This window comes from Mustela putorius, unplaced genomic scaffold (genome assembly GCF_011764305.1).
Source record: "Mustela putorius furo isolate JIRA1106 unplaced genomic scaffold, ASM1176430v1.1 tig00000487_pilon_pilon_pilon, whole genome shotgun sequence".
Taxonomy (NCBI): Eukaryota; Metazoa; Chordata; class Mammalia; order Carnivora; family Mustelidae; genus Mustela; species Mustela putorius.
Genome location: NW_025421399.1, coordinates 9453705 through 9481401, shown reverse-complemented (window position 1 = coordinate 9481401; position 27697 = coordinate 9453705). Strand labels below are relative to the sequence as shown.

The window sequence follows — 27697 nt, the reverse complement described above, 5'->3', positions numbered from 1 at the left end:
GTTAACAGAAAAATAATTCTTAAAAAGATTATCTAGAGAGTAAGAGTAACCAGGATATTGAAAACGAAAGTCAAAGTCTCTCACACCAATTATTCATTAGTTCAGCTCTTTTAACCATTCTAGAAGGTGAGAAGAAAAATGTCCTACTAACAGGATAAATGTGGCAGCTCTGGCTCAAGAAACCCAAAGACACCGTTTTACTAGCGCTTTTACGAAAAATGATCAGAAGTTCTAAAATGTCAAAAAAAAGTAACATGAAATTAAAAAAAAAATCATTCTGTATTGTGTAAGGAATTTTTTTTTTTACCTTGCAAAAGCAACCCAAATAGCCTCTTTGACCTGCGTGCCTGCGTGCCTGCAAAGCCTCGACCAGCAGCAGGCACAGGACCAGAGGGGGAAGAGCGCATGCGTGTGAGGGCGGAGGGTCACCGCGGAGACGGAACAGGGATGTGCGTGCAGCCGCCTCTGCGCCGGCGCCTCTGCCGATGGCTATCCTACCGAGCCGCCAGCAGGAAGATGAGGATTTGGTTAATTCAGCCCACACATCAGATTAAAAATCAAGCGAAGCGATAGGAGAAGGCAACACGAACCAATACAGCAACACAGAGGAGCTCAGTTCTCTTTCGGATGTTCTACCTTCGGCAGAAACAACATACGGTGTCATAAGAATATGAGTCATATTCTGCATTTTTTAGAATCCAGGATTTTTATGTCGGTAATCAAGTTCAGAGAGTGAAGCAAATCAATGCTTATAGGGCTCTATTTTGTAAAAAAGCTACTTGTGTTTTATGCACGTATGGCTTATTAGAAATAGTAACGGCTCATGTTAATAATATGGTTAATATGGGTCAGGCACTGGGCCACAGTCTTATTTTATAGGGATCAGCTCGTGCAATTTCTACATCAACTAATAATAATAATAGGTCTTCGGATAGTCCCCCTTTTACAATTTCAGAAACAGAAAGGCTGAGGGACTGCGTCAGGCTCACATGCTGAAGGGCAGAGCCCGGACACAAGTTCTAGTTGGTCATCCAGCTCCACATTATCCCACTGCACAGCAGATAACCACATCAAAGTGGAACACCATCACATTAAAACCATTTGTAAAAATGTCTTACAACATGTAAAATAAATCAATGAATTTGGATATGGTTATTTTCTAATCTGCTTGGAAAATACAAAGTTTCATGGAACAAAATCAAGTATACACGTCTTAATGACTTAGAACTAAAGCCAAAATAAACCAACGGAGAGTGATTCCACTACTAGTTTTCTGCATCTCTTGTGTAATTGTTGGGGATGAAACAGTTCGCCCACTGCACTGATTTAAAAATCTTTTTTATTCATTTTGTCAAGAGAAGAAAGAGATTAAGTTAGAAAGAGTAAGACAAATAGTGACCCTCACTGCAACAGATTGGTGACTTTAACCAAGGCCACTGAAGTCAATTCTCGAAACAAAATTACTATTTCCTTGATCCCTATCAGCCCAGTCTAATGATGCTCTGCTAATGCAGATGAAACAAATTCTTCTGGAAAAAAGAGCATCTTGTAAAAAAAATATGTTCACAATAATGACCAAAGTAGACTCTATCATACAGCTGGAAAAAAAGACAAAGTACTTTCAAACAAGAAAATTTAAAAAATTGTCAACTTTCAGAAATACGCACTTAAAAAAATAGGCAGTTTCTAACTGGAACAAAAACTTACAACAAACTGCAATCTGGAAGGCTCGCAAGCAGCATAAAAACTGTGGCTGCTCCGTGAGAAACACTGCAGAGAGCTCATAAAATAACAGAACACAAAGGTTCTGATAACCCCTTCTGTACACCAAGCACAAAGTTGGGCAACTATACGCCAGGCAGGCCAATTCCCAAATGACACTTGCCTAAAAAACACACAGCTGCCTGTCAGATAACAGGCAGCCGTCATTAAACGTTCCCAATTCAGGGCCCACATTACAAAACACGTTCACTGATGGAACATCAGGTGAGGACCACTAATATAGTGAGTTTTCAAGGAGGTGAAGATTCAAACCACTTTTATCATGACAAATGGTGGTTAGGATGAACTGTGCCACTAAATGAGTAAATCTACCATCAGTCATTTAAGATTTATATCATAACTATAATCTGGATTCTAAAAAGGAACAGCACAAGGACATAATGAAAGTTCAGAACAGAAGAACTGTGCAACCACCAGTGCAATGCCATGTACTCTTAATAAAACCTTACACATATTTAAAGTGACGTGCTAGAACTTTCTAGGGGAGTGTTAATTATTTGTGTGCATGGGTGTTGGCCAGAAGAGGCTGGGCATGGAAGGAAAAAATGCTCCACGGATGTAATGCTTGAATGCTCCACAATGGTCCACTGGCCAGCACTGCGGACCAGGAGTTGGCAGACCAGGATTCCAGGGTCCAGTCTATCCTTTCATTAGCTGTGACCCAAAGCATCAAGAAACCTCTCTGCATCTGAACTTTATCCTCTGTGAAATGGAGACAATAGCATGTATTTCATACCTCTCACAGTGTTTTTAAAGGATTATATGGTAATATACGTGATAGGACTCTGAAAAGTACAAAGCGATTTTCATAAAATGTAAAGTAATAAGAAGTGATATAATTATCAGCCCTTGAATTGATTTTCTAGAGAAAGAAACTGGCACCCGTTTTGGGCTAGTCAGACAAGGTGTCCCAGCTTGGTCAGGCTGCTTCCTATCTGTGAACAAGGAAAAGGGACTATTCAATCCAGGGCGGCCTTTGGCAACTATGGTTTTCTTAAACTAAAGGCCACAAGCCTTTCTCCTGGGCTAGGTCCACTCAAGGAATTCTGAAACTGAAGTCTAGTTTTCATAACAAAACCATCTCTTGGCTTCATCTCTTAGTTGTTTAGTGAACATTTTCCAAGCAGCATAAATTACTATACCACTAGCTTTATTCAGCAGTAAAACGAAATAAAGCAGCACAGTAATCTACAACACCCGGCTAGAACCCAGACATCCCATAGCTAGTTAACTTTTCACCAAAAAGATAAATAAATAAAAAAGATATAAACACAAACACACCAACATACTACGTCAAGAGATACACACGCATATAAATGCACACATATCCAGACAATCTCACGAAGTTGTATTGTAACTATAAGTACATGCCAAAGCAGCCTCTCTCTTTTTAATATACAGTACTATATAGCTCTGGGTTGCTAAGATTTGGATAAAAAGGAACCACTTTCTTCTGATCGAAAATTCACCAAGAAGAAATTCTATCTATGAGGACCTAAAATTTTAATATCTCTGCAGTTACATATAATCTTTTTTGTTAGATATGCACAAGTGTTTTACCATAATCCTCGAATCCAGAGACAACAGGTTTTTTGCAACTTGAAGTCAAAATCCTGTTTTAATTTTATTCATGGAGAAAACAGACCAATTCCTTCCCCAACAGAAACATATTTTGCCACTGAAAGTAGTAACTGATTCATTTTTTAAAAGCCTATCCAAATTAGAGTTAAAGAATAAACCAGTGCCTCTAATTCTATAGCATTTCAAATCCATTTTGCAGGATAAATACAGAAATAAATGTTAGTCCCAACTGAAGTTCCTATTTTACTTAGCGCTCAGCTCTTTATAGGTCAATGAATGGGGCTAAATAGTTACTCTGTTGCCCAGACTGAGAGCAGCTCTGTCTTAGTGGATAAACTACCTCATCGGCTTGAAGTGTAAAGTCCAGCACAAACTGTACTGCTTGAATAAGAAAAATTAAGTCTAACTGAAGGTACCACGATAACAAAGAAAATAACTTTGGTTTCAAGAACTGCAAAGAAAAACTGGTCATTACAGGAAGCTGTATTAGTGCTGACAAGTTAAAGTGTTTATAGAAACTAGGAAGCTCTGGAGTGTCCCTCCCAGTCATACACTTTCCTGCCCTATTTAACCAGTCCTGTTAACGTTGCTTACATTTCCAAAGAAGTAACTGAATATTAAATATCTAAAAAAATTAACTGACAAGGATTCCTGGCCATTTTATTAGTTTTGCTCCTTTATCTGCAGTTACACACTTTCCAGCCAAGCCCTGACTCCCATCTCTAGTCATGTAAGTTACCGAATTCCCTGGCCACAGTCACCCGCTGTTCCAGAGGGAGTATCTCATGTGTGTAGTGGTAGGCCATAGTGAACACACAGCCGAAGCTCAGCATCACAAATAGTTAATCCAGTGCTAAGAGACCGCTTCTGAATATGTATATCCCGGGAGCTGGTTTATAAGAATTAGAAGGTATCTTAAAAGCTAGAAGAGCAATGTAAATCTTGGATTTTTCTTTTTTCACAGTAAACTATTTAGTTTACCCATAATGAAACTAACCAGAAAAGGAAATGTTTGCCTTTGGGAACTTGGAAAAGAAAACATTCATGTTTGTACCCGAAATTATTACTAACAAATGAATGGCTGGCTAAAAAGCTAAGCTGTGATCCCACTACCCTAACCCTTTTGCCCGGAAGACTGATTACAAGGCAGTTGCTCATCTTAAGCAAAGAAACCATAAAAAGGCTTAAAAACTATTCCTGTTTGGGTTGTTTTTGTTTTGTTTTGTTTTTTGGCATTTCAATTTGCATTAATAAATTTAATAATCAATTGTTAGTTGAAACAAAAAAAGATGAATTTTATCTATCTGCTAACTCTTCTCTCTTCCCCTGATGGTTTTACTTTTACTTGTTTTTTTTAATTTATAATTTTTTATTAACATGTAACGTATAGCCCCAGGGGTACAGGTCTGTGAATCACCAGGTTACGTACTTCATAGCACTCACCATAGCACATACTCTCCCCAATGTCCATAACTCAACCACCTGGTTTTACTTTTTCTATCCAAGACTCAAGAATATACATTGTTAAACATAAAAAAGAAAAATTATGACTGTAATATAAGGACTTCCCAGCTCCTAAAAAATTAACAGACTAGCGTACAGAAATGATTCCTATTTCCCAGAAGATAATGTGTGATGTTTCTTTTTTCCTAGAAGAACCTTGTAATTCAGAATGTCTAGAAAAGGAGGAAATAAAATAAGTGTCAGGCTTATATGCTAGTGAGAGAGAAAAAGACAAGGTGTACCAATGGAGCTTCTACTTTGGTGGGAGACCCAAACACAAGCGCAAACAAGTGGAGTACAGGCAACCAGACAAGGGCTGGAAGCAAGCACAGCAAGGAGAACACGGGGCACAGAGCCACATTCCAGCCGGAGGGCTGGAGAAAGCTCTGACCCTAAGGCACTGTTCCTCAAGACGGCCCAAGGAGCATTCATCCAAATCACTGATGACTATCTGCTATACATACACATCACCGGGTCCCACCCCAGATTCCTGAATCAGAGCCTCTTGGGATGAGTCTAGAACTCTGCTTTTGTTTTGCTTTGTATTAAACAGGCATTCCAGTGAATCTGATGCAAGGGGTCCCCGGGCCACATTCAGTCACAGTGAAATGTGATTACCATTCTTCTAAGTCAAGGGTAGGACCTACTGAATAGAGAGAGTCGTGACAAACCCTGACAGAAAGCCCTTGTAAAGACAGCCACAGCAGCAGAAAATCAGGGTATGTGGAATTGAGAGGTTATCGGGGTGTGAAGTAGTCCAATGAATACATTGTCGGAATCATAAGCAAGCTCGCTAGGCTTGACTCAAAAAGTTGAACTCTGTTCTGGAGGTAATGGGGAAAGAACACAGCTTTCTGAACAAACCCGTGTGGTGTTTGAACAAGATTACCTGGGAGTCCAAGCAAGAGGGACTAAGACATTAACGGAAAGAGGGAAAGGAGGGAGCAGATGCAGGCGATTTTTCATCGGTAGAAAACATAGCACTTGGGAATTTGCTGCATGTAGAGAAGAAAAGGAATTAAAGAGGACCGGCAGGAATATTTTAAATGAGCCAGGGGCCCTCTCGATGTCCACCACTGTGCCAAGCACCACACAGCAGCCAAAAGCACAAGAGTCACTAATTCAACGTAATACCTGAACTCCTCCTGTACGTTGACAGGCACCATTAACAATGCCAAGGATACACACAGGAAAAAAATTCCTGTCCTCCAGGAGTTTAAAATTACATCCTTCCCTGTTCCTCTCTTCTTCTGTCCCTACTTTTTATGGGGAAAAGTATTTCTGGAGCTTGTCACTCCTTGTGCTCAAGACCTTCTTTGTTCCTAAAGCATCAGCTGGGCCCGGTGAAGAACATGGAGGCCCTCACTCTGACTGGTTTTGGTTATTTGTTCTTAAAGGCAAATACTCAGGAATGCTTTTTCTCTACTACATGACAGGACAGTCTTGATACAAAACTGTTAGAATGTAAACGTCCAGGGATGCCTGGGTGACTCAGACGGTTAAGCCGCTGCCTTCAGCTCAGGTCATGATCCCAGGGTCCTGGGATCGAGTCCTGCATCCAGCTCCTTGCTCAGCTGTGAGCCTGCTTCTCTCTCTGCCTCTGCCTGCCACTCTGCCTGCTTGTGCGCTTTCTCTCTCTGACAAATAAATAAATAAATACGATCTTTAAAAAAAAAAAGAAAGAAAGAAAGAAAAGAAAAGAAAAAAGAATGTAACATCCAAAATCAAGTGTCAGTGAGGCCCAACTTCAAGTAAATGGACTTACAGAACCTTCCCTCAGAAACCTTTAGAGTACAGCTGTTTATTCCTTCATCCAGTCAATACCAACCATATACTTTTGCAGCTGGATGCTGCAAAACCTTAGAGTGGAAAGTATGGTTTGTTCAAGAAAATGAATTAAGAAGAAAGGAGAATAAGCACACCTAAACGCAAGACAGAGGGTGATGAGAGACGAGAAACAGTGTGTGGAGGAACTATCGGCTATAAAATAAGACAGACCAAAAAAAAAAAAAAGGACAAAAGAGGACAAAAATCAACCACGAGTCTGAGAACTGGACGGAAGTCACCTGTCAAGTTAAATTCCTAATTGTCAATATACAATGCTGCCAATGACTTGATTTTAATAATAACATGAGATAGTCTTTGCCTTTCATTAATGGACAAAGTACCTGATGAGATACACACACCCAAGAGGAAAACTATACAAGACAGTAGGTAACAGCAGCTACCATTGTACGGCGCCTGTGAGAGCCATAATGCAGAGAAAATAAAGATCCAAAACTCAGCTTTATAAAAAGCCGTCATGAACACGGTTCTAGAACTTTTAATAGCCAAGACAGCTTCTGAGTACAAACTGTTAACAGCAAAGACTGTTGGCTGTGGCTGTGTATCGTTCTGTAGCCACACCCATAAGTGTGGATCACTTTAATGCCAATGACATCATCAAACAACTTTCTAAGCAGTTTTACTTTCAACTGTCACTTCTTTGGGATCATATTACAGTAAAACACTTCAAATCTGAACTACCTCTGAAGTGCATACAGTCTAGATTGTTATCATTCCTGGGATCTTTCCGGTCTTCGGCAAATAAAACCCAGAATACAATCAAAGCATTCACAATTAAACTGCAAAACACTTGATTAAAAAAAATTGATTTCAATCATTATTTGTGTATCTTTAACCTAGATCAGATCCTTTTCTTTTCCTACCCTCTCCACAGCGCTGTATAACAGCTATATATGTTACAGTAGTCTCCGATTATTCTGCTTCTAAAGAAGAAATGTTTTGTAAAATGTGCTTGGAAATCTTAGAAAAACACACACATAGAATGCAACAATGACTTAAATGTTATCAAGGACTTTAATCTCTTTATAAATTAATCTGAAACATAAAAAGAGTACATCAAAAGGCCACACAGATGACACATCTAAAGAACAAGGTGCAGTTACTGAGCTCACAGTCTGAGAACAAAAGATCAATTTTTCAGAAGGATGAATATTGTTGCTACAATTAGGAGGAAATTGTTTTCAAAAGGAGAATAAAATTAGGAGAAAGTACCTAAGAAAATCACTATTATCTCACTCAAATAAAAGAATAATGACCAATTACACATAACTGTTTCACCAAATCTCAGGGGTTTACTTTATTTTTATCTTGCTTCAGAAAGAAGCTCATCTATATAGCAATCCAAATTTCTGAGGCTAAAATTCTGGATAGATACATTTTAATGTGGAAGTCAGCAAAAAAAGGTATGTTAGAATCAGTTACTGGTAAATGTTATTAAAATAGAATGACAACAATGTAAAAGAACAAATCTCTTACCAGTTGAAACTCTCGACGCCGGTCATAGGCATTCTGTATACCACTGTCTGCCCATAATGCTCTTATAACAGGGAGGTATTGCAAAAAAACTTGAGTTTCCACCATTCCCTGGGACGCACTGGAAGAGCGGGTGTCAAAAGCCATCATCTTGTCTCCGTTGGCTTGGTTTGAGTTATCTCCCCACGGAATATGAAGCTTCTCTCGAGCATCTACCAGCACCCTCATACCTTTGTTTAAAAAGAAAGAGAAAGGTGTGCTGGGAGTCATTAGATATTCTCACTGATTCTATTCCATTATTATCTTCTGAAGCTTCTTAACTACTCCAGGCCCACCTCCTCCCAAACTGGAGACCAACGCTGAAACAAACACCCTTAACTTCCCAGAGCTTTAAAAAAACGAACACGTGTTCACAATCGTAAGATTAGAGCCCTGAAAAGCAAATACTATGAACACAATTGCTCTTTTTGAACGATTTTAACATGTTCTAATTTATAAAATAACTTTTTATAAACTTTTAATAGAAGGTAGTCACGGGATGCCTGAGTGGCTCAGTTGGTTAAGACCTTTGGCTCAGGTCTTGATCCCAGGGTCCTGGGATAGAGTCCCAAATCAGGCTCCTTGCTCGGCTGGGAGCCTGCTGCTCCCCCTGCTTGTGTTCTCTGTCAAATAAATAAATAAAATCTTTAAAAAAAAAAAAAAAAGAAAAAAAGGTAGTCACAAGAGAACCAAAACCAGTAAAGGATAAAGAAATCATGCTGCACAGGCCAACTTCCAAGCTCTGAAAAAAAGAGCTGCAGCTAAGATTTTCTGAGCCCCTCAAAGACATTTAAGAAATGCCAAGAGTCAAACATTATCACTCTGAGTTCGTCTGCTCCCTGAGCAGCACCCGGCTGTAACCCAGTATCAAGTGGTCTCTCTCTCTCTTTTTTTTTTTAAGATTTTATTTATGAAAGAGATTGCACAAAGGAGCACAGGAGCAAAGGGGGAGGGTGGGAGAGAATCCCAAGCAGACTCCAAGCTGAATGTGGAGCCTGATACAGGGCTAGACCTCACAACCAAGATCAGGAGCTGAGCTGAAAATCGAGTCAGAGATTAAGTCACCCAGGCACCCCAACACAAAGTCTTCTAAGAACCAATTTGAAACTCAAAAACTCCCAAACCTAGCATCTAGTCAGAGTAAGTCACAGGAAAGCCTTAGATTTCCCCAAGAGGGAGGAAGAGCAATTGCAAAAAGTGCATAGAAACAGAGAATGCAACTCAGAGAGCTTAATCCAAACCCAGGATTTCTAATCACTTAACTGTTATCTTTGGTCCATCTTAATTAACAGTCACATGACTACTCAGTCAATTGTCCGGATAACATTTTGCTGTCAATCTTCCGAGCATGCCAACTCAAAAAAGCAGATGTCTAGTGACTTATTTCATCTCATAACCAGTGCTCAAAGTAGGTCACACTTACGACCCAGTGCACAATAAGGACCAGGTGTTTACCTGGCCCATAATCAGTTAACATGCTAACCCTATTCATTGACATAACTCCTTAAGTTCAGCGGCATCAGGATACAAAGGTACTTTCAATTAAGGACTGGCAAGGCGGAGCCCTAAGCCTTGAAAGAGACCTTAATTAGTTTTATGCTCAACAGTAGGATGGGAAAAATACAACTGTTTTATACAGCCTAACTGCAGCAATGCCAGGGCTCAGAGCTGGCTGGCTATCATCTGTGAGCTCCTGGCCTAGTGCTCTTCTAATTACCTCCACGAGCCCCACCCCTCGACCCCCACCCCCTCCTGCGGGGGTCGGGGGTGGTGGATATTTTTCCTCAACTCAATTGTGGGAGGGAAAAAAAAAACAGGTGATGAGAAGGTGTTGTTTAAGAACTTCTTGAACAAAAAAATCCCACTTAAAGAAACGCTGCTGGCAAATCTGCTGAAATCGGTAGGTAGCAAACCCCTGGAAAACTGCTACCCAGATGGTGGCTTCCTGAGGCACCTGAAGTACCAGGCTTTGTATCTCAAATTTGCCAAAATGCCTAAACTAGAAAATGTTTGGTACTAAGAAAAATGAACGTAACTGTCACTGAAATAAGAACCAACTTCTCCAATTCTCTGAAAGACCCAAAATTATCTGTGTATTTTTCACTTACAAATACCTTAATTAAAAACAAAAACAAAAACAAAAACAAAAAACACTTGTCAAATAGAAGCAGAGCCTATGATCCAAGCCGACAGCCACTCACTGGCTCAACCTGTACAAGCTCCGCATCACTTTTTAGGCCAAAGATTCTTTATACCAAAGCACGACTTCATTTAAATAGGAGAGCAAGTGGTGGTACCCCCCGCACCCCACTTATTAAGCAAAAAGGAGAGAGGAACGTGTTGCATAGTGATTGCAGGCAAAACATCCTGCCCGACCGTGACAAGGGGGCGAAAAACCACTCGTGCTAATTTTTTCAGACTAACTGTATGGGTCTACTCTTTCCTGATGCCAGCCCAGTACACAGGACTCCGTGAAGTTGCGTTATCTTTGCCCCAAAGGGCCCAGGAACTGTCACCCTTCGCCCTTGACAAGTCTCAGGCAAAAGTTTCCTTATTGAGACGGTTCCAGGACTCGCTCGCTTAGGAGGCGGCCAAAGAAGCAGGGAGTTGGGAGCAGCCCCGACCCCATGTGACTCGGGTCACCCGCCCGGGGCGGCGAGGTTGGGCAGGCAGTGCCGGGTCGGCGGATGGGGGTGAGGGTCCGGGGTTGACTCCTGGGTCTTCGGGCCTCGTCTGGAGGAAGGCAGGCGCGATCACCCAGCACCCCGAGAAGCCCGGCTCGCCCGCCTCACTTCCCTCTCGGAGGGGACGAGGCCAGCGGCGGGGGGTGGGGTGAGGGACCACCCATGACCCCCCTCTCGAACGGCAAGGGGGAAAGCGGGGCGCCCTCGGGCATCCTCTCCCCGAGGGCGCGAGGGCTCCCGGCGCAAGCAGGACGGACGCCCGGGGCGCGCCCCCTTCCCGCCCGCCCGCCGGGCCCGGTCCTCCGCCAGGGACAGGAGCGAACGAGGGCGGTGCCCGACCCCGCGCCGGCCGCCCCCGCCCCCCCCCACCCCCCGGCCCGGCCCGGCCCCGGCCCACGGTCTCCGCGCGACCCCCGCCCGGCACCTTTAATCACGTTGCTGTAGATGGTGGGGCGGAACTCCTCGCGCGCGCGCTGGTCGAAGTCCTGCCCGTGGATGATCCGCATCTGCTTCAGGAAGGTGGACTTGCCGCTCTCGCCCGCGCCCAGCAGCAGGATCTTCACGAGCCGCTTCACGTAGGTCTTCTCCCGGGACAGGCATTTGTCGATCTCCTTGGACTTGCGCTGCTGCTCGGCCTCGCCGCTCGTCAGCACGCAGCCCGGGAAGCACACGGACAGCACGGACCGCGACGGCAGGAAGTCCGCCATCTTGCCGCCGCCGCCTCGGCGGGCCCCTCCGGCTCCCTCCACCTCCTCCTCGGGCGGCGGGCGGCTCCTGCAACGAGGCTCGAGGGCGGGGAGCGCTGCGGCGGCCCGAGCGCGCCCGCGGAGGGAGGGAACCAGCGAGGTGACTCGCAGGGCGGGCCGGGCAGGGCGGGCCGGGCGAGCCGGGGAGGGAGGGAAGGAGGGCGGGCCCAGGAGGGGCGGTGGCCCCCGGGCGTGCGCGCGCCCGCCGCCTCCCGGGAGCGCGCGCGCACGCACGCACGCCACAGCCGCTTTCCAGCCTCCCCGGCCTCCACGGGTCTTGCTCGAGCCCGGCGCGGGCGGGGGTAGGGGCAGCTGGGAATGGTCACGTGGTCTCCGGCCGGTCCGGGCGCGCGCAGGCGGAGCCCGACTTTCTGTTTCCCTTTAATCAGCTGCCCTCACGGACGGGCAGAAGCGTCTTCCCGGAATCCTGGAGGCCCGAGACCAGGTCCCAGACACAGCCCTTTGGGCTCTCCTACCGCTCTCCACGCTCTGACACCTGGGTTACGTGCCCGCCGCCTCCTGTCCCTCTTCGCGCGCCTAATTTCGAGCCCCTTGCCGCGAGCGGTATTCAGACCGCGGGCGCGAGTCTGGAAGGTTTTGGTGCATTTTCTGGAGGTGGTTTCTCGGACATCCTGCTCTCCCAAGCCCAGAGTGATACCCAGACATCATCAACCTTCCAGCCCCCTTTTTGCAGACCCTGCAAAAGACTCTCCTTTCCGGGGAGGAAACTGGGGTTGTCATTAATCTGAGACGTGCGAGGCGGCTGGGGGGGGGCGGCGGTTAATGTCTCATTAATGTGGATTCCCACTCGAGGTGTCGCACTGAAGTCAGTGGATGGTGGCTGCGGAGGGTGAGGTCATGGTGAAAATCCCCCTAAACCGGACACTGTGAAGCAGACTCTTCCCTACAAGGAAACAAGCAGATAAGCAAACAGACCGAGGACCGGAGCAAGCAAATTTTCGGTTTCCTGCCAGATTACAGAGGATGTGACCAGCCAAGGGACTTTTTTCTGCCCTAAGAGCAGATTCAGGCCAGGATACCTGAAAGGGCTGCTAGGGGACCAGGGACAAGTGACAGCTGGATTGACAGTCTGCGTAGCAAGGACCCCAGAAGCCAACTTCTCTATTCTCGGTATTTAGTGGCAAGTGGAAACAGCCGTTTTGGTTTCTCTCTTCTGTGCAGGGCAACGGCAGTGCTCCTTGATTTGGGCCTCTGTAACTCCAAAGCTGCCTATGTGTTGGGGAGCTGAGGTAAGAGGTTGGCACTCTGAGTTGGCCCATGACAGGTTTAAATGAAAAAAATCAGTGCCAGTCTACTGTCAGGTTGGCTTAATGGCTGAGAAGCCTCGTGACTCAGTAACTAGGCTGCAATGAACAATGGCTGTAGTAGGATTATCTCCTGTTGTCCTGGCTGATCCCAGAGGGTGGAAAATCCACAATACACAAAGCAGGGTAGGTCCAGCTCCAGTATCTATGGATGCATAGGGTCAGAATCACGGGGTGGTGCCTTCACTCAAAATGTATGGTAAAAGCCTGACCCTGGATGGAAAATCTCTCTAGAGTCTCAGTTGTGTTCAGGAGGCCTCACTCTCCAACATCTGCCCCCAACCAGAGAGCAGGTTTGGGCCCCACGCACCATTTCTACGTGGGCTCCAGATGCTAATCTGAGCTCTTCTGCAAAATCAGGAGGGATGCCTGTAAGTTAAGCAGGGAACATATATTTTTTTCTTTGTCCAAAAGTGTGTGCAGCATAATGGAGAACCAAGGATGCCCAGGAGGCAGGAAGGTTTTCCTGCCTGGCCGGTTCATGTTATGACATGCAGAGTAGCAGCAAAAGCTCTTCAAAGCCCAGTGTGTAACCTTGTGCTGAAACAAGGTTGGCTCAGATCAGACCTAGCTGCTATAGTCGGTGTTTCTGAAAAATAGACACCTTTGGGCCCAGCCTGAGGTTTGGTTAGAGCAGTCCCACTGCTTCTGTCTGATAATCAAGTCCGCCTTGAAGTTATAAGAATGAAAGTAGATTAGAGGTTTGGGGTTCCTGAGAAACTTAAACATAGACCTGCCACATGAGCCAGTAATTTTACTAATAGGTGTATATAAAAAAATCATTGAAAATAGGTATTCAGACCAAAAATCGTACACCCGTGTTCATGGCAGCACCATTCAGAATAGCCAAAAGATGAAAACACCAAAAGATGAAAATATCCATCAATGGATGAAGGGATACACAAAATGTAGTATATCCATAAAATGGAATTGTTTGCCATGAAAAGAAACGGGATACTGATGGACAGATGCTATAATATGGATGAACCCTGAAGACATTATGCTAAGTGGAAGAAGCCAAATATTGTAAGGTTCCATTTGTAGGAAATGTCCAGAACAGACAAATCCATAGTCACAGTGGATCAGTAGCTGCCAAGAGCTAGAAAGAGGGAAGAACAGGGAGTGACTGCTTATGGGGACAGGGTTTCCTTGTGGGGTGATGAAAATGTTTAGGAACTAGACATTGCGATGGTTGCAGAAGATCATGCATGTACTAAATGCCCTGAATTGTATAGTTTAAAATGGTCAAACAGGGACGCCTGGCTGGCTCAGTGGGTTAAAGCCTCTGCCTTCTGCTCAGGTCATAATCCCAGGGTTCAGGGATCGAGCCCCGCCCCGCATTGGGCTCTCTTCCTCTCTCCCTCTCTGCCTGCTTCTCTGCCCACTTGTGATCTCTGTCTGTCAAATACATAAATAAAATCTCTTTTAAAAAATGGTCAAACAATGAATTTGATGTCATGTGAATTTTACCACAAAAAAAAAAAAATGAGGTGGGGAAAATAATATTTTCTATAAAAGAAAAGGCATCATTTAACAGTAAAGCACTCACAGCTAGCCAATGAATGAACGCGTGATTGTGTTTGTTTTAATTTAACAAGGTAAGTGATCTCTACCAAAAGGAAGTGTACTTTAGCAGCTGCTTCAGGTTACATTGTAATGATATCAGTGATATTTTAATTTCCGGATAGATTGTTTCGTAACTGAAAAAGAAAATCTGAACTTTTTTTTGTTTTGTTTTGTTTTTGTCAGAGAGAGTGAGCACAGGCAGACAGAGGCAGAGGGAGAAGCAGGCTTCCCGCTGAGCAAGGAGCCCAATGTGGGACTTGATTCCAGGACACTGGGATCATGACCTGAGCTGAAGGCAGTCGCTTAACCAACTGAGCCACCCAGGCGTCCTGAAAATCCAAAATTTTTAAGGGAGTAGAGTCTACTGGTTAGAATTGAATCTGCTGGGTGCTCTATTTCCAGTAGAGCCAGATGTTAATTCTTTGGAAACATCTGTTTTTGTTGCTAGCACATATATCCACATGCAGGTAAGGGGTTCAGATGCCCTGAGGAGCTGTGATAAAATCATCCAGTGGCTGATTAGGTGCGATGCTCTATTCCTTCTGGAAACCCAAGGTCTCGTGGCAAACAGTCTTGCAAGATAAATAGTGAAGGAAGGACTAAAAATGTAGAAACATATTTCTCAGTGGCTTCTCTTTTCTGACATGGTCACTTGGAGGAGGATACCAGCCCTTTCCAGCAATACTGCCAATTTTTGAAACCAACCACTAGCCACTCTCCTGTTGAAACTGAAAGACAGGCTTCCTATCTTATTGTCACAGCTTTTTTTTTTTTTTTTTTACAATTTTTAAAAAATGGCATTATTTTGCTCATTTACCAACTTTCATGCCAAATACGTTGGGGCTATTTACAAAAATCACTATTATCCAGAAAGGACAAGAATTTCTCACCCTCGGACATATTCAAAAGAATATGCCAGAAGCTCTAGGAACAATTCCAAAAGAGGAGTTAAAAAAAACCTTTTTTTGGAATGATGGAAAATATAATTTAAGGAAGTGATTCCCCTGTCCAAGTAAGTATTCACCACTCAGGAAAGGACACCACCTATCTAGGTATATTTATTTAAAAGTCAGTCATGTAACTCGGTGGTTAAACCTTGTGCTAATTTTCTAACAAAGATGACAACACATCCAACACTCTCGCCATACAGCTCCATTTTGCCTCCTCAGTAATATAAAATAGGTCGATTCTAATTATTTCTTACACATAAAACAGGCATAGGTTTTTCATATCTTCCTTTCCCATACTAGAAAAAGAAGGGGATTCCCTAGCCCTTCTGTGACACAAATCCCTTATATGTGTGTAATGTTTGAAACGCCCCCAAAGCACTTTGACCCACTTTTATCTCCTTCTCTGCTCACAATAGTCTGACTAGGAACACCCAGTATCACCCTCACTCCCCTCCTGTCTTATACTGGGAGGTTGACCGGAAGAAAAGTGACACACTCTAAGCCTCCTTCAGCCCGACCAGCTACAGAGCCCGAACCAGGAATGACCCTTTTTTTGACTCTGAGTCCAGTGCTCTTCCGATAGGCCACAATTGCGCTAGTGTCCCGGATGTCCAGACTTAAAAAAAAAAAAGTAGCTAACTAACTGTGCTTAACCATGAGGCACACAGAGTCCAATAGTCTGGTGGGCTGGTTGGTCGGTCCGTCGATTTCTCCAGAATTTTTGCAGCTGGCTGTCATCTTGAAGTTCACCAGCTCTTAGGCTGATTCTGGTAAGATGTTCCATACTTTGAGATCAGCCCCTGGTTTGTCAAATGTTCCAGGTGGCCGATGTAGAAATTAGGAAAGAGGAGCCAAGCTTATGGCAATATTTACATGATGCGTTAAAAAACCCCCAGACGTTCCCTTAACATGAGTTAGATACAAAGAGGCGACTTTCTTGGGTGATGAAATGTGCCTCTCATGTGGAAAGTTTTGTGTGAAACGAGGCATGTGGAATTGCATTGTTGGTGGGGTTTTTTTCTTTGTTGTTGTTGTTGTTGTTGTTATTAGTGGAAAGCATGACTTTAATTACCGGTTGTATTTTTCTCAGCCTCTGAGAAAGATCCCCGAGCTGCTGGTGACCAGCTGTGACCTTACTCGGCTTATCTGAAGTCAGAAGCCAGTGCTGTCTTCAAGACACAAGCCAGCACCCATAGAAATTCTTATACCTTGCTGGCTGCCCCGAACTCATTTATGGGCAGTCTATTTATATGACACTAACAAAAAGCTTCGCCTGTAAATCTGAGATTCTTTCTGAGAAACGCAAAACATCCTGCTCAGTCCTTCTCCTTTAGTTCCCCTCAGAGCTTTTAAAGATGAGGGATATTTTTTAGTTCTATTGCCTGTAAATGGACTGCCCCTTGCCAGAAACATGTACCTTGAACGTGAGTTCTGTTTCTCCAGAGAGGCTGAAGGCTGCAAAGTCTCAATTTCTTCCTGCATCTTAACATTTTCTGACCCAAGCTGGGTGGATGCAGTTTTCTTTCCCTCAGAATACTGGAGTGCGTGCTTGGACCTGCTGTTTCCAGAAACCACGCTCCTGGCCAGCTGGCTAGCCAGGTCGCCTCTCCTGGTGCAAATAATATCATCCAAGCCTCTTGTCTCCAAACTCCTGTGTCAGCTGCTAAGGAAAGCAGGGCTAGCTCATGGGAGGATTCAGGGAAAGGCCGCTGCTGAGTCAAAATCACAGAATCGAAGGTCTAGAAACAGAAGCTGTGTCACCAAGGTTCCTGTCTTTGGCTTTAGTAATTAGCTTTCTCCTGGCTGTGGGAGGGTGTTGCCAGGCCTGCCCAGAAGGAGGAGGAGGAAATAAAAACGGGCGGAAGCCACTCCCCTTGTCCATCAGTTCTGTGTCAAGCGAGTTTGCCCTTAGGATTGTTTTCCTTGTCTTTGCTGTCATAAGAGAAATTCTCTTAAGTAGTGAGGTCATCCACTTTTCTGTCTAAACCATACGAGTCATATCAGACTGTTTGCTCGTCATTTTGGCTAGTTTGCCAGAGAGGGGATGGGGAATGGGTGCGGGAACTTGGTGAGAACACAACCTCATTGAACCTCACCCAAGTTCGTATCTGTATCATGCGAGCATTTATACAGAAGGATCTGTCCTGAGGATTAAATTCTAGAACAAACGCACTCAGTCTCTGTCCACACACGAGAGTTTCAGTTTTAGGCCATTGGAGGAAGGAGCATCGAAACTTCTTTAAGAGTGCTTTGAAGGTTTAGGAATGTTGTCCTGGTCCTAACGGTCTCCCCATCTTTCATGAGCTCTTCCTTCTGAGTTTAAAGGCATCCCTTCTGCACAGGTTCCCCTGTGGCAGTTTCTGTGTCTCCCCCAACAGGATCTCTTTCTGGTCAAAAGAATCTAATACAAGCATGAGAAAATACACGTATTTGAGGGGTTGTCCTCCACATTTGAACTCTGAAGAGGGGCAGGCTGTATTAGTTCCCATCAGTACCAGGAGTGTAAGGGATCAGCCAGGACAGCAGAGGTTCAAGTGGAGATGTTGGCACAGACCAATAAGAGCATGGGCTTCCGTTTCCAATCTGTAAAATGGACAAAATCATCTTCGAGGTTTTGTGGGGAGTTATATGAAATGACAGAGCAGGCTTTGTGGTCAATGTCATCACGGTTCTTTCTATCAAAGAGTTTAGTTGTCTGATTCACGAACTGGTGTCTATGTCATAAAGGTTATGAATAAGGAGGGATGTCTCATGGACATGCCTGTGGGTACAGGCCTGTGCACAGATTACACCCCCACCAACAGACACCCCTGGACAGCTGGGGGCCTAGATATGGGCACACCTGTGGTGCCATCACCCCTTAGGACAGACCCATATTCAGGGAAACAGCCTCAGCCTGCCTGGATAAGGTAAGTTTGGGATTCTGGGTACCTGGCTTTTGTTCTGGGAGAGGCACAGGCTCAGGGTGGGTCCCTTGGTCTTACCCTATAAGTAGGGACAGTACCGGGACAGAGCCAGCAGAGGACCCTCTAACCCGTAGACAGAGCAGGGACATATAATGAGATCTGGGGGACATAATGAGATCATATCTAAATTGCCCCCATCTTATAGCCACAGGACCTAAATTCAACCTCAGAAATGGCCAATTTCCCTGGTAGAAATAATGGCTGAAACACTGCATTTAAGTCATTCCTGAGTCAGTACTTGCTTGGGAACTTTTATGCCTCTCTGGTAGAAACCCACTGAATTTCGGGGTCATCACTGCCCTTCCCAAGGCCGCTCTGGGCAAGAAGTCAATGAGTACTTTATGGACTAGGAGATACACAATGAATGCCTTTTGGACCGTTTTCCAGGTGTTCCTTCACCCCAAATGTCTGCTAAGTTCCTCAGGGAAAGCAAGGGAAGTTACCACCTAGAAGTTAAACCCAGCTCCAACAGGGGAGGCTGCTGTGCATGACTCCCCCAGGCCAGGGGTGATGCCCTTAAGGCAAAGCTCATCCTCTGTAATTTAGGAAGTCAGTATATTTTGGAGGGCAGAAAGAGCCAGGGGCTCTGATTTAGAAAGACTAACACCTATTGCCTTAGGCAGTTTTCTCTCCAAGAATCACACAGAGTCTTTGCTAATTTGTTACAACCATTAAGGCATTGGGTTTGGGGGCTATTTAACTTCTGAGACAAACATATTTGACCCAAGAGGCTCACAGCGGGAAGGCGCAATGAGTCCTGATGGAAAATCGGAACAAACTATAGACCTCCACTGTTGTCTTGGGTCTCCAAATGATTTGTTCCTCCAGGTCCCTATTCTTCATGACTTAACCTTCCCCATAAATTAGGGAGCAAATCGGACTTTATTGACAGCCGGCTAGGAAATGTTTCTGAAAAACCTTCTGACACACCCCCAGTATAACCCTGCCATGGAATAACAGCCTTTTCCTAGGGAGATATTTCTTTTGACAAATTACTCTCTTGGTCAATTTCATCCCTTCCCAGCAGTACCACCCGTGTTTCTAGCCTGGCCAGCGGTGGTGAAAAACACCGGAAGTTCTCCCTGTTTGGGTTTCCGGACGATCTTCCTCTGTCTCCCAACCTTCTTCCCCAGCTCCTTCTCTTCCGGCTTCCGCTCCTTCTGGGCCCTCCCTCCGCTTGCCCTATCCTTTCTTCCTTACTCCTCCCAGCTCTTCCTTCCCATCTTCCCCCCCCCCCCCGCCCCCAGCTTGGTTCACAGGAAGTACCTGGCCCCTTTGGTTCATCCCACCACAGCACAGGTGACACTGTAATTGTCCCTCCCTCATGTACTGCTCAAGCATGGGAGCTCTTGGAGGCAAGGGACACAGCTAACTTATCCAGTCTCTTCAACACCTCGCGTGTCCTATCCTGATGGCTTGCTAAATGTATGTAATCTAAATGAGTATGCCACCATCTGGCTACGTCCACGTCTCTTTCCTTCATTTCTGAGGGTGGCCAGCTGGATTTGCAGCTCTCCAGGACAGGAGGGATCTCTACACGGAGTAGGGCAGATACCTCTGGCTCAGACCAACTTGTCGGAACCAAGGACTTGGGCCTTGCTACATACTGCGCTAACTTGGAATGGCTAAATAATATCACAGTATGGGTTACTGAGTGACTTGAACTAGCTAGAGGGTGTGTGTGGGGTGAGGTGATCGGGACACACCATTACACGTTGGATGTTAGCCACGTAGCCTGCTCACAGAGGGGGCAAGCGGGACAGTGCTTGTACCTCTCAGTGAGGAACTTGAACTTGAACAACAGCGGTTACTTAGTGGGTGCCCATTCTCTTCAGGCATGAGCTGGGGTCACAGAGAACGTCAGCGAGAATTGGACAGGTGTGGGTTCAAATCCCAACTCGGCTGTCTCTTGTATCTGTCCTGAGGATCCTGGCATGAACCGCATAAACTCCCTTAGCTTCATTTTCCTTATCTGAAAAATGGGGCCAATTATGCCCACACCTCCCTGGGTTGCAGGGGGAATGAAGTGCCATAAGATATGCAAAGCAGGTAGCAAAGTACCTAGTCCCAAATAGCTGTCAGATAATAGTAGCATTTGCTGAGAGACATTGGGGGTTAAAAGCGGTTAAAAGGATTTTGTCATATAGAGATTTTTTTTTTTAATGCAAAGTTGCATATGCTAAGTTTTTAAAAACACTTTTTAAAAAGATTTTATTTATCTATCTATTTCTTTAGAGCAAGCAGCGGGAGGGGCAGAGGGAGAGAGAGAACCTGGAGCAGACTTCTTGCTGAGCACAGAGGCCAAGGTGGGGGTGGGGGCAGCTACTCAATCTCGTGACCCTGACTGAGACTATGACCTGAGCCAAAATCAAGTGTCAGACACTTAACCAACTGAGCCCCTCAGGTGGTCCACATATGCTAAGTTCTAAATGGATTATACTGACTATTGCTTCAGGGATCTAGAGTGGAGAGCATGGCTGCTTATGAGAACTATAACGCAAGCCACATAGGTAATTTTAAATTTTCTAGTAGCCATATCAGGAAAATTTTTTAAAAAGTGAAATCGATTTTAACAATCTGGTTTATTAAGCCCAATATACCCCAACTATCATTTCAACATGTAACTGATGAAACAATTATTAAAGAGATATCTCACATTCTTCTTTTTTTGGTATAAAATCTTAAAAATCCAGTGTGCATTTTACATTCGTGGCTGAATTATCATCAGAGAGACCTGGTCTGTATTGAGATGTCATAAAATTTAGAGTTGAGAAGTGGTTCATGGGGCACCTGGGTGGTTCAGTGGGTTAAAGCCTCCGCTTTCAGCTCAGATCATGACCCCAGAGTCCTGGGATCAAGCCCTGCATTGGGCTCTCTGCTCATCGGGGAGCCTGCTTCCCTTCCTCTCTCTCTGCCTGCCTCTCTGCCTACTTGTGATCCCTGTCTGTCAAATAAATAAATAAAATAAAAAAAAAAAAAGAAAAAACAAAAGTGGTTCACAAAAGTAGATTCCAAACATACTTAAATATTTCCCACTAAATGAATCAAGTATCACTCTATAAATTTATTAGAATTAAATAAAATTTAAAAATGAAGTTCCTTAGTGCCACTCGCCACATTTCAAGGCCACATGTCAAGTGCTCAATAGTTACACAGAACTAGTGGCTCTTTCCTGGGCCAATCCATGGGAAGTAGACAGAAGCCTTGAACGGCTGGTTACAAGGAAAGGATTAAGGAACAGCATTCCAGGCAGGTGGAACAGCCTCAAGGTGGGCACGCCCCTGGTGTGTGCCCAGGACAACACGGGATCTAGTTTGATCAGAACCTGCTCAAGGGTTTGGATCCTGGGTTATGACATTATGATTTTATTCTGCTGCTAAAAAGGAACCACTGGAGTATTTGTTTTTAAGATTTTATTTACTTATTTATGTGTTTATTTAGAAAGAGAGAGCACACAAGTGGCAGGAGGGGCAGAGGAAGAGAGAGAATCTCAAGCAGACCCCCCCCCCCACTGAGTGTGGAGCCCAAGTGGGGCTCGATCTCACGACCCTGAGATCATGACCGAAACTGAAATCAAAACTCGGATGGCTTAACCGGCTGAGCCATCAAGGCACCTGGTACTGGAGTATTTTCAAGCAGGGGGTGGGTGACCTTTGTACTGTTTTAGGAAGATCCATCTGGTTCCCATGAGGGGATGGAGAGAGGGAGAGTCGGCAGCCAGGGAAAGCAGCTTGGAGGTGGCTGTGGTAATTCAGATGGGCAGTGATAGCAGCTGGCCAAGTGAAAAGAACCCTCCAGAGACTTCTCAAAGCCCAGTTTACGGGCTTAGAAAGCGATGAGGCTCTTCAGGGCAAGGGTGAGGAAAGGGGCAAGATGGCGGGAGGCTTGGGGGCTGTACGCTTGGGGGACAGGGTTAACATGGTAAGTCTTAAGGGACCAGGGTGCTGGTCCTTATCAGAAAGGGATTCCCCTTAGACAAGTAGCTGAATCCAGGCCCAGGAGACTGTGTTTTTTATAGATTTTTTTTTTTTTAAGGCAAATGTATAATTTATAACACTGACTCCACCCGCTGAATCACACTGTGACCCTGGACTTTGCCCAGAGTTTCTGAGATTGTGGAAGACACTCCTTAGCTCTAGGGAACTCCTTGGGGTGTGGGGTCTAGGTCGGAGCAGAGTTAAGGACTTCTCAGCAGTCAGAGGAAAGGTCTAATCTTGCACTCCCTGGCTAGTTTTTTGTACACCTGACACCTTCTCTGAGAAAAGCATTACTTCTACCTTGAATTCAGGTTTTGTTAGATGCAAGGGAGAAGGCTCTGATGGAAAGGAAGTCCCTGGGCCCCCCTAATCCACAGACAGGCTGAGTTACTGTCATCTCCCCAAATGTCAATGGTCCAGGTCAAAAGCAAGCCGCCAGGGGCTGCTGGCACATAGTCAGATCTGACCTGGCACTAGGAAACATACTGGACACTGCATTGTCTGGACATGTGGGGATGGCCTGCTTGGACCAGGCCCTGTGCTACTTGTGGGGGAACAAAAAGAGAATGAGTTCACGAGGAGCTCCCTGTGGGCACAGCCAGCTGGTCAGCCAGCCATTACTGTGCTAAGTGATGGCAGCAGGGACAGCTGCCCAGGGACCCGAGAGCTAGAACATCTCCACCAGCCACAGAGCTCCATGTGGGGCCTCTTTGGAAATACAGCTTTTTGGTTTTTTTTTGTTTGTTTGTTTGTTTTGGTTTGTTTTAAGATTATTTATTTATTTATTTATTTATTTGAGAGAGAGAGCGAGAGTACACGAACAGGGGGAGGGACAGAGGAAGAAGCAGACTCCCCACTGAACGTGGAGCCCAACGCAGGGCTCAATCCCATGACCCTGAGATCATGACTTGAGCTGAAATCAGACACTTGACAGACTTAGCCATCCAGGGGCTGCTTGGGAAGCAGAGTTTTGAAAGAAGAAGGGATTGGGAAGGAGGCTCTGTAACACCCAGATGAAGTCCGGGAGGCGTGGAAGAAAAATGGACTAAAAGTGAGAGTGTGGCGGTGGTCATTGCTAGATGCTGGGCACTGTCCAAGAGCACCTTTTCTGTTAGCCTGCTCCCCAGTTCTCAGATGAGGAAACCAAAGCTCTGAGTGATAAAATGCTCTTGCCAAGGTCAGGCTCAAGAGCTGGTGCTGATTCGAATCCAGAAATGACCAGCTCATGCCTCTCCTCTCAGTGCACGGTACACTCTAGGACTGGCAAATCCCCCGGCCTCTTACTGGGAGCCCTTGGGACCTCCACACGGATCTACGAACATTAGGTTTTATTCCTGTCTTGATAAATGGACCGAAGTCATGTCTTAGGATGGTCATGAGAGCCTCCCTGGGGCTGCCAGGGATAAGCGGAAGGGTTGAACAGGTGGTTCCATTTAGGACACGAAGGGGATCCCTAAAGGATCCATTTAGGTCATGTCCATTTAGGACATGAAGTGACAGTCAGAGCCCTGCCCAGCACGGCAGCCGCCAGCGTGGAGGTGAGCGGTGGAAGGGAGCTCCAGCCCCGGAGGCGTCCAGCAGGTCCGAGCCTCCTGGCAGGGTGGGTCCGAGCAGCCACTTCCTCCCAGGGCTGGCGGGGCAGCAGATGTGGGTTTTTCTAGGTCAGGCGGGTCTGTCTTCTGCAGGCCTGAGCAAGCTCCGTTTGTGTAAACTGTAGACATCGCAGCGTGCAGTGTAAACACTGACTATCTCCCCCTCCAAGGCTTCCTCTGGAGAGACTTCTCCAAGTGGGATGCTTGATTCTGACTTCCTTATCAACTCGAAGCTTCCCACCCTGATAGAAGGAAGCTATTAAAGTCCATTTCCTGGCATTGCCTTGACCTCTCCAGGGCAGCCTTGCATCGAAGTGAATGTCCCTTAGAGGAGAATATTTTTTCACCTTCAAAAAGCTGTCACCCAGCCTCAACTCCCCCACATCAAACAAGCCTGCAGGCATTTTGAAAATGTGTTTAGCCAAAGCCTTCTGCCTTTAACGTTGACTTCCTACCGCAGCTGGTTTCAGCCTATTTACCTGGCTCGGGGGCCCAGCTGTCTCTTTGTTTCTGGACTTTGTTCATGCCCAATGTCAGTTTCTCTCTGACTATCCCTCCCACAGCTCATGTTTACCCGTTTTAAACTTTTCTCCATGCTTCCTGCCTCCCTCTCACCCTTCTGGTTGTAAGAGTCCTACTGTCCTCTCTTCCCAAGTGCTAACAGAAGTAAGGAAGATGGGAAAAAAAGAAATGGTCAAGATTTAGCTTAAAAAAAAAAAATCCAAATGTTGCCGAGCACTCCATTTTTCTCCCTCTCATCCGAACTCCTACGAAATCACGTCTTTGCCGCACAGCCGGGGACTTGTGGTGGCCAGACTCCAGGATGGTCTCCAGTGAGTCTCTACTGGTACGCGCACCCTTGGGTAGCCCCTCCCCAGATGAGCAGGGCTGGCCTGTGTAGCCAGTGGGTTATGGTGGCATGGAGTTTCACGATACAGCAACTGTGTCTCTGCCTTGCTGTCTTGGATCACTCCCCGGAGGGGACGCAAGCCAACATACCGTGAGGACACTCGGGCAGGGGTCCAGGCTGCCCAGCGCCAGTGCCGACATGCCGGGGGTGGGGGGGGAGTGAGCCACTTTGGAAGCAGACCCCAGCCGCAGCTGTCTGCCAGTCCTTGATAGGCTCTGAGCTAGAACCATGAAGCGATATGCTCCTGCCCAGTTCCCGGCCCAGGCAAACTATGAGAGATCAGTGTGTGTTGTTGCACAAGGCTGTGAAATTGGGGGATGGGGTGGGGGGGTCACTTGTCATGCAGCAAGACATAACTAACCCAGAACTTCAAAATGCAAATGATACTAACAATGGCCGTTAGCATTACTGAGTGCTTGAGAAGTACCAGGCCTGGCTTAGCACTTCATATACGATATCTCATTTAACAGTATAGCCAATGGTAATAATCACATCAATGAACACCAACCAAGTGGCAGAAACTGCCCTCAGAGCTTCACACGTACCCCTTCCCAGGCTCGGCAGCGATCCTACGAAGTAGTCAGTAGGATGATGAGTATCATTCCCATTTTCCACTTCAAGAGAATGAGACAGGACGAGGTTGGGGAACAGGTCCAGCACACCGGCAGCCGAGCCTGGGAGCCGGCCTGGCTCTAAAGCCCGTGATCTCTCCCCATTCTTCCTGATGCTGTTTACGCTCTTCTGGGTGGCTCTTGGCTCCCCCGTACAAGCAGGATCTTTCCCTGGTGACTGTGTCCTTTGCCCTGGATTCTCCACCGCCATGTGCACATCCTAAGTGCCCGACAAGTGCTTGCACATGTACGTAACCCTTAGCTCAGCACTCAGCCTTCAGCCGCTGGGTTGGGGCACTAATCCCACGGAAATACGGTAAAGCTTTTCCAGAGCAAAGCTAGATGACATCGCGGAAGGAAGAAATGCACTTTTGTAGACAGACTCCTGCAGGAGTTGGACCTGTGGCCACCCACGCGTCTTGTTCCTCTCAGGCTTCTCTCCTGTCCATTCCAGGGTGCTGAGCTCCCACCAGGGGCCTGGGGGATGTTAGAAGTACCTTCATCAGTGAGACGAAGCGCTGGCGTCAATTTCATTCGAAAGCACAATCACTCAGGTTCCACGCAAAAGTCAGCCCGAGTCAGTTCCTGTCTTTTGGTCTGGGGGTCCAGGTTGGGAGGGCCTGGGGGAAAAAGAAGGTGTGAAATCTGCGCAACTGAGCCCTTGTTGAAGACGGTCACCATACTGAGTGCCAGAGGGAGCCTGATGGAAGGGGTGTCCCGCAAACCTCCTCCAAGTGGGTCCTTTGTGTCACTTTGCTCCAACATTGACCTGCCTTTCGATAATTGTTTTAAAAATTCAATGTAAAGGATGGCCTGGGGGCTCAGTTGGTTAACCCTCCAACTCTTGATTTTGGCTCAAGTCATGGTCTCAGGTTCGTGAGATTGAGCCCCTCGTCAGGCTCTGAGCTCAGTGGAGGGAGTGTGCTTGGGATTCTCTCCCTCTCCTTCTGCCTCTTTCCCCCAATAAATAAATAAATCTCTAAAAAAAAAAAAAAACCCTCAAAAGTGGAGATGCAATGTGGGGGGGTTGGGGGGGTAGGAAATAGTAAATGAAACAAGATGGGATCGGGAGGGAGACAAACCATAAGAGACTCTTAATCTCACGAAACAAACTGAGGGCTGCTGGGGGGAGGGGGGTTAGGGAGAGGGGGGTGGGATTATGGACATTGGGGAAGGTCTGTGCTATGGGGAGTGCTGTGAAGTATGTAAACCCGGCGATTCACAGATCTGTACCCCTGGGGCTAATAATACATTATATGTTTATTAAAAAATAAAAAAATTATTAAAAAAACTACAAAAAGCCCCCCAAAACACCTCATTTACGACACATTTGTTGAGGTCTTGCTAAGAGCCAAACCCCAGCCCATAAAGATTCATATGCCATACGCCCCTGCTTCTGAGGGTCACGTCTAGCAAGGAAGACTGATTAAAAGCGGAATGTAGGGTGCCTGGGTGGCTCAGTGGTTAAGCCGCTGCCTTCGGCTCAGGTCATGATCTCAGGGTCCTGGGATCGAGTCCCGCATCGGGCTCTCTGCTCAGCAGGGAGCCTGCTTCCTCCTCTCTCTCTCTCTGCCTGCCTCTCTGCCTACTTGTGATCTCTCTCTCTCTGTCAAATAAATAAATAAATAATCTTAAAAGCGGAATGTATTATCAGACCACGTTAAAGGTCTGGACAGGGGAGAAGGAGGGCCGTTGCTGGTCTCCTGTTTTCAAATAGGAACATCATGGTCATGGTCACTCGAATGTCGTCTCTGTGGCCTGCTTGGCCTCTTGCCTTTGGAAGCAGGATGCCTGGCTCCATGAGGAGAGTTGCTTTTACATCCTGTTCCAAGATCTTCTTGTCTTTCCTGGAAAGACAGAAGGAGAAGAAAGCCCAGGCTCTTGTCCCGACCTGCTACTCTCCACGGAGCTGTGAGTGGCCCCTGGGAAGCAGTCTGTAGAACCCAAGCTATGTCAGGCCCGTGGACACCCCTCGCCACCCCAAACCCTCCACAGACTCCTGTTCCCTCAGCTGGCCGGAATTGACTGACTCTGTATGCCTGGCCTCGGAAGCCTGTGGGTGTTAGGTCTAGGCTGGGAGCTGGGGATTTGAATGTACTTAGGATATGTCCTGGGGTGGGGGGTTCGGGGCTCAGGTTTATAAACTA

General features: G+C 46.1%; 1 protein-coding gene across 1 annotated transcript in view; it reads right to left on the bottom strand.

Moving 5' to 3' along the window:
- GNA13 (G protein subunit alpha 13) overlaps positions 1-11821 on the bottom strand; it is a 39742-nt gene extending 27921 nt beyond the window's left edge. The window contains exons 1-2 of the mRNA XM_045080938.1: positions 11332-11821; positions 8188-8414 (exon numbers count right to left, since the gene is read on the bottom strand). Coding sequence (XP_044936873.1) covers positions 8188-8414; positions 11332-11614 — 510 coding nt within the window. The 5' untranslated portion in view covers positions 11615-11821. The remainder of the gene's footprint in view (positions 1-8187; positions 8415-11331) is intronic.
- Positions 11822-27697: the final 15876 nt, after the last annotated feature.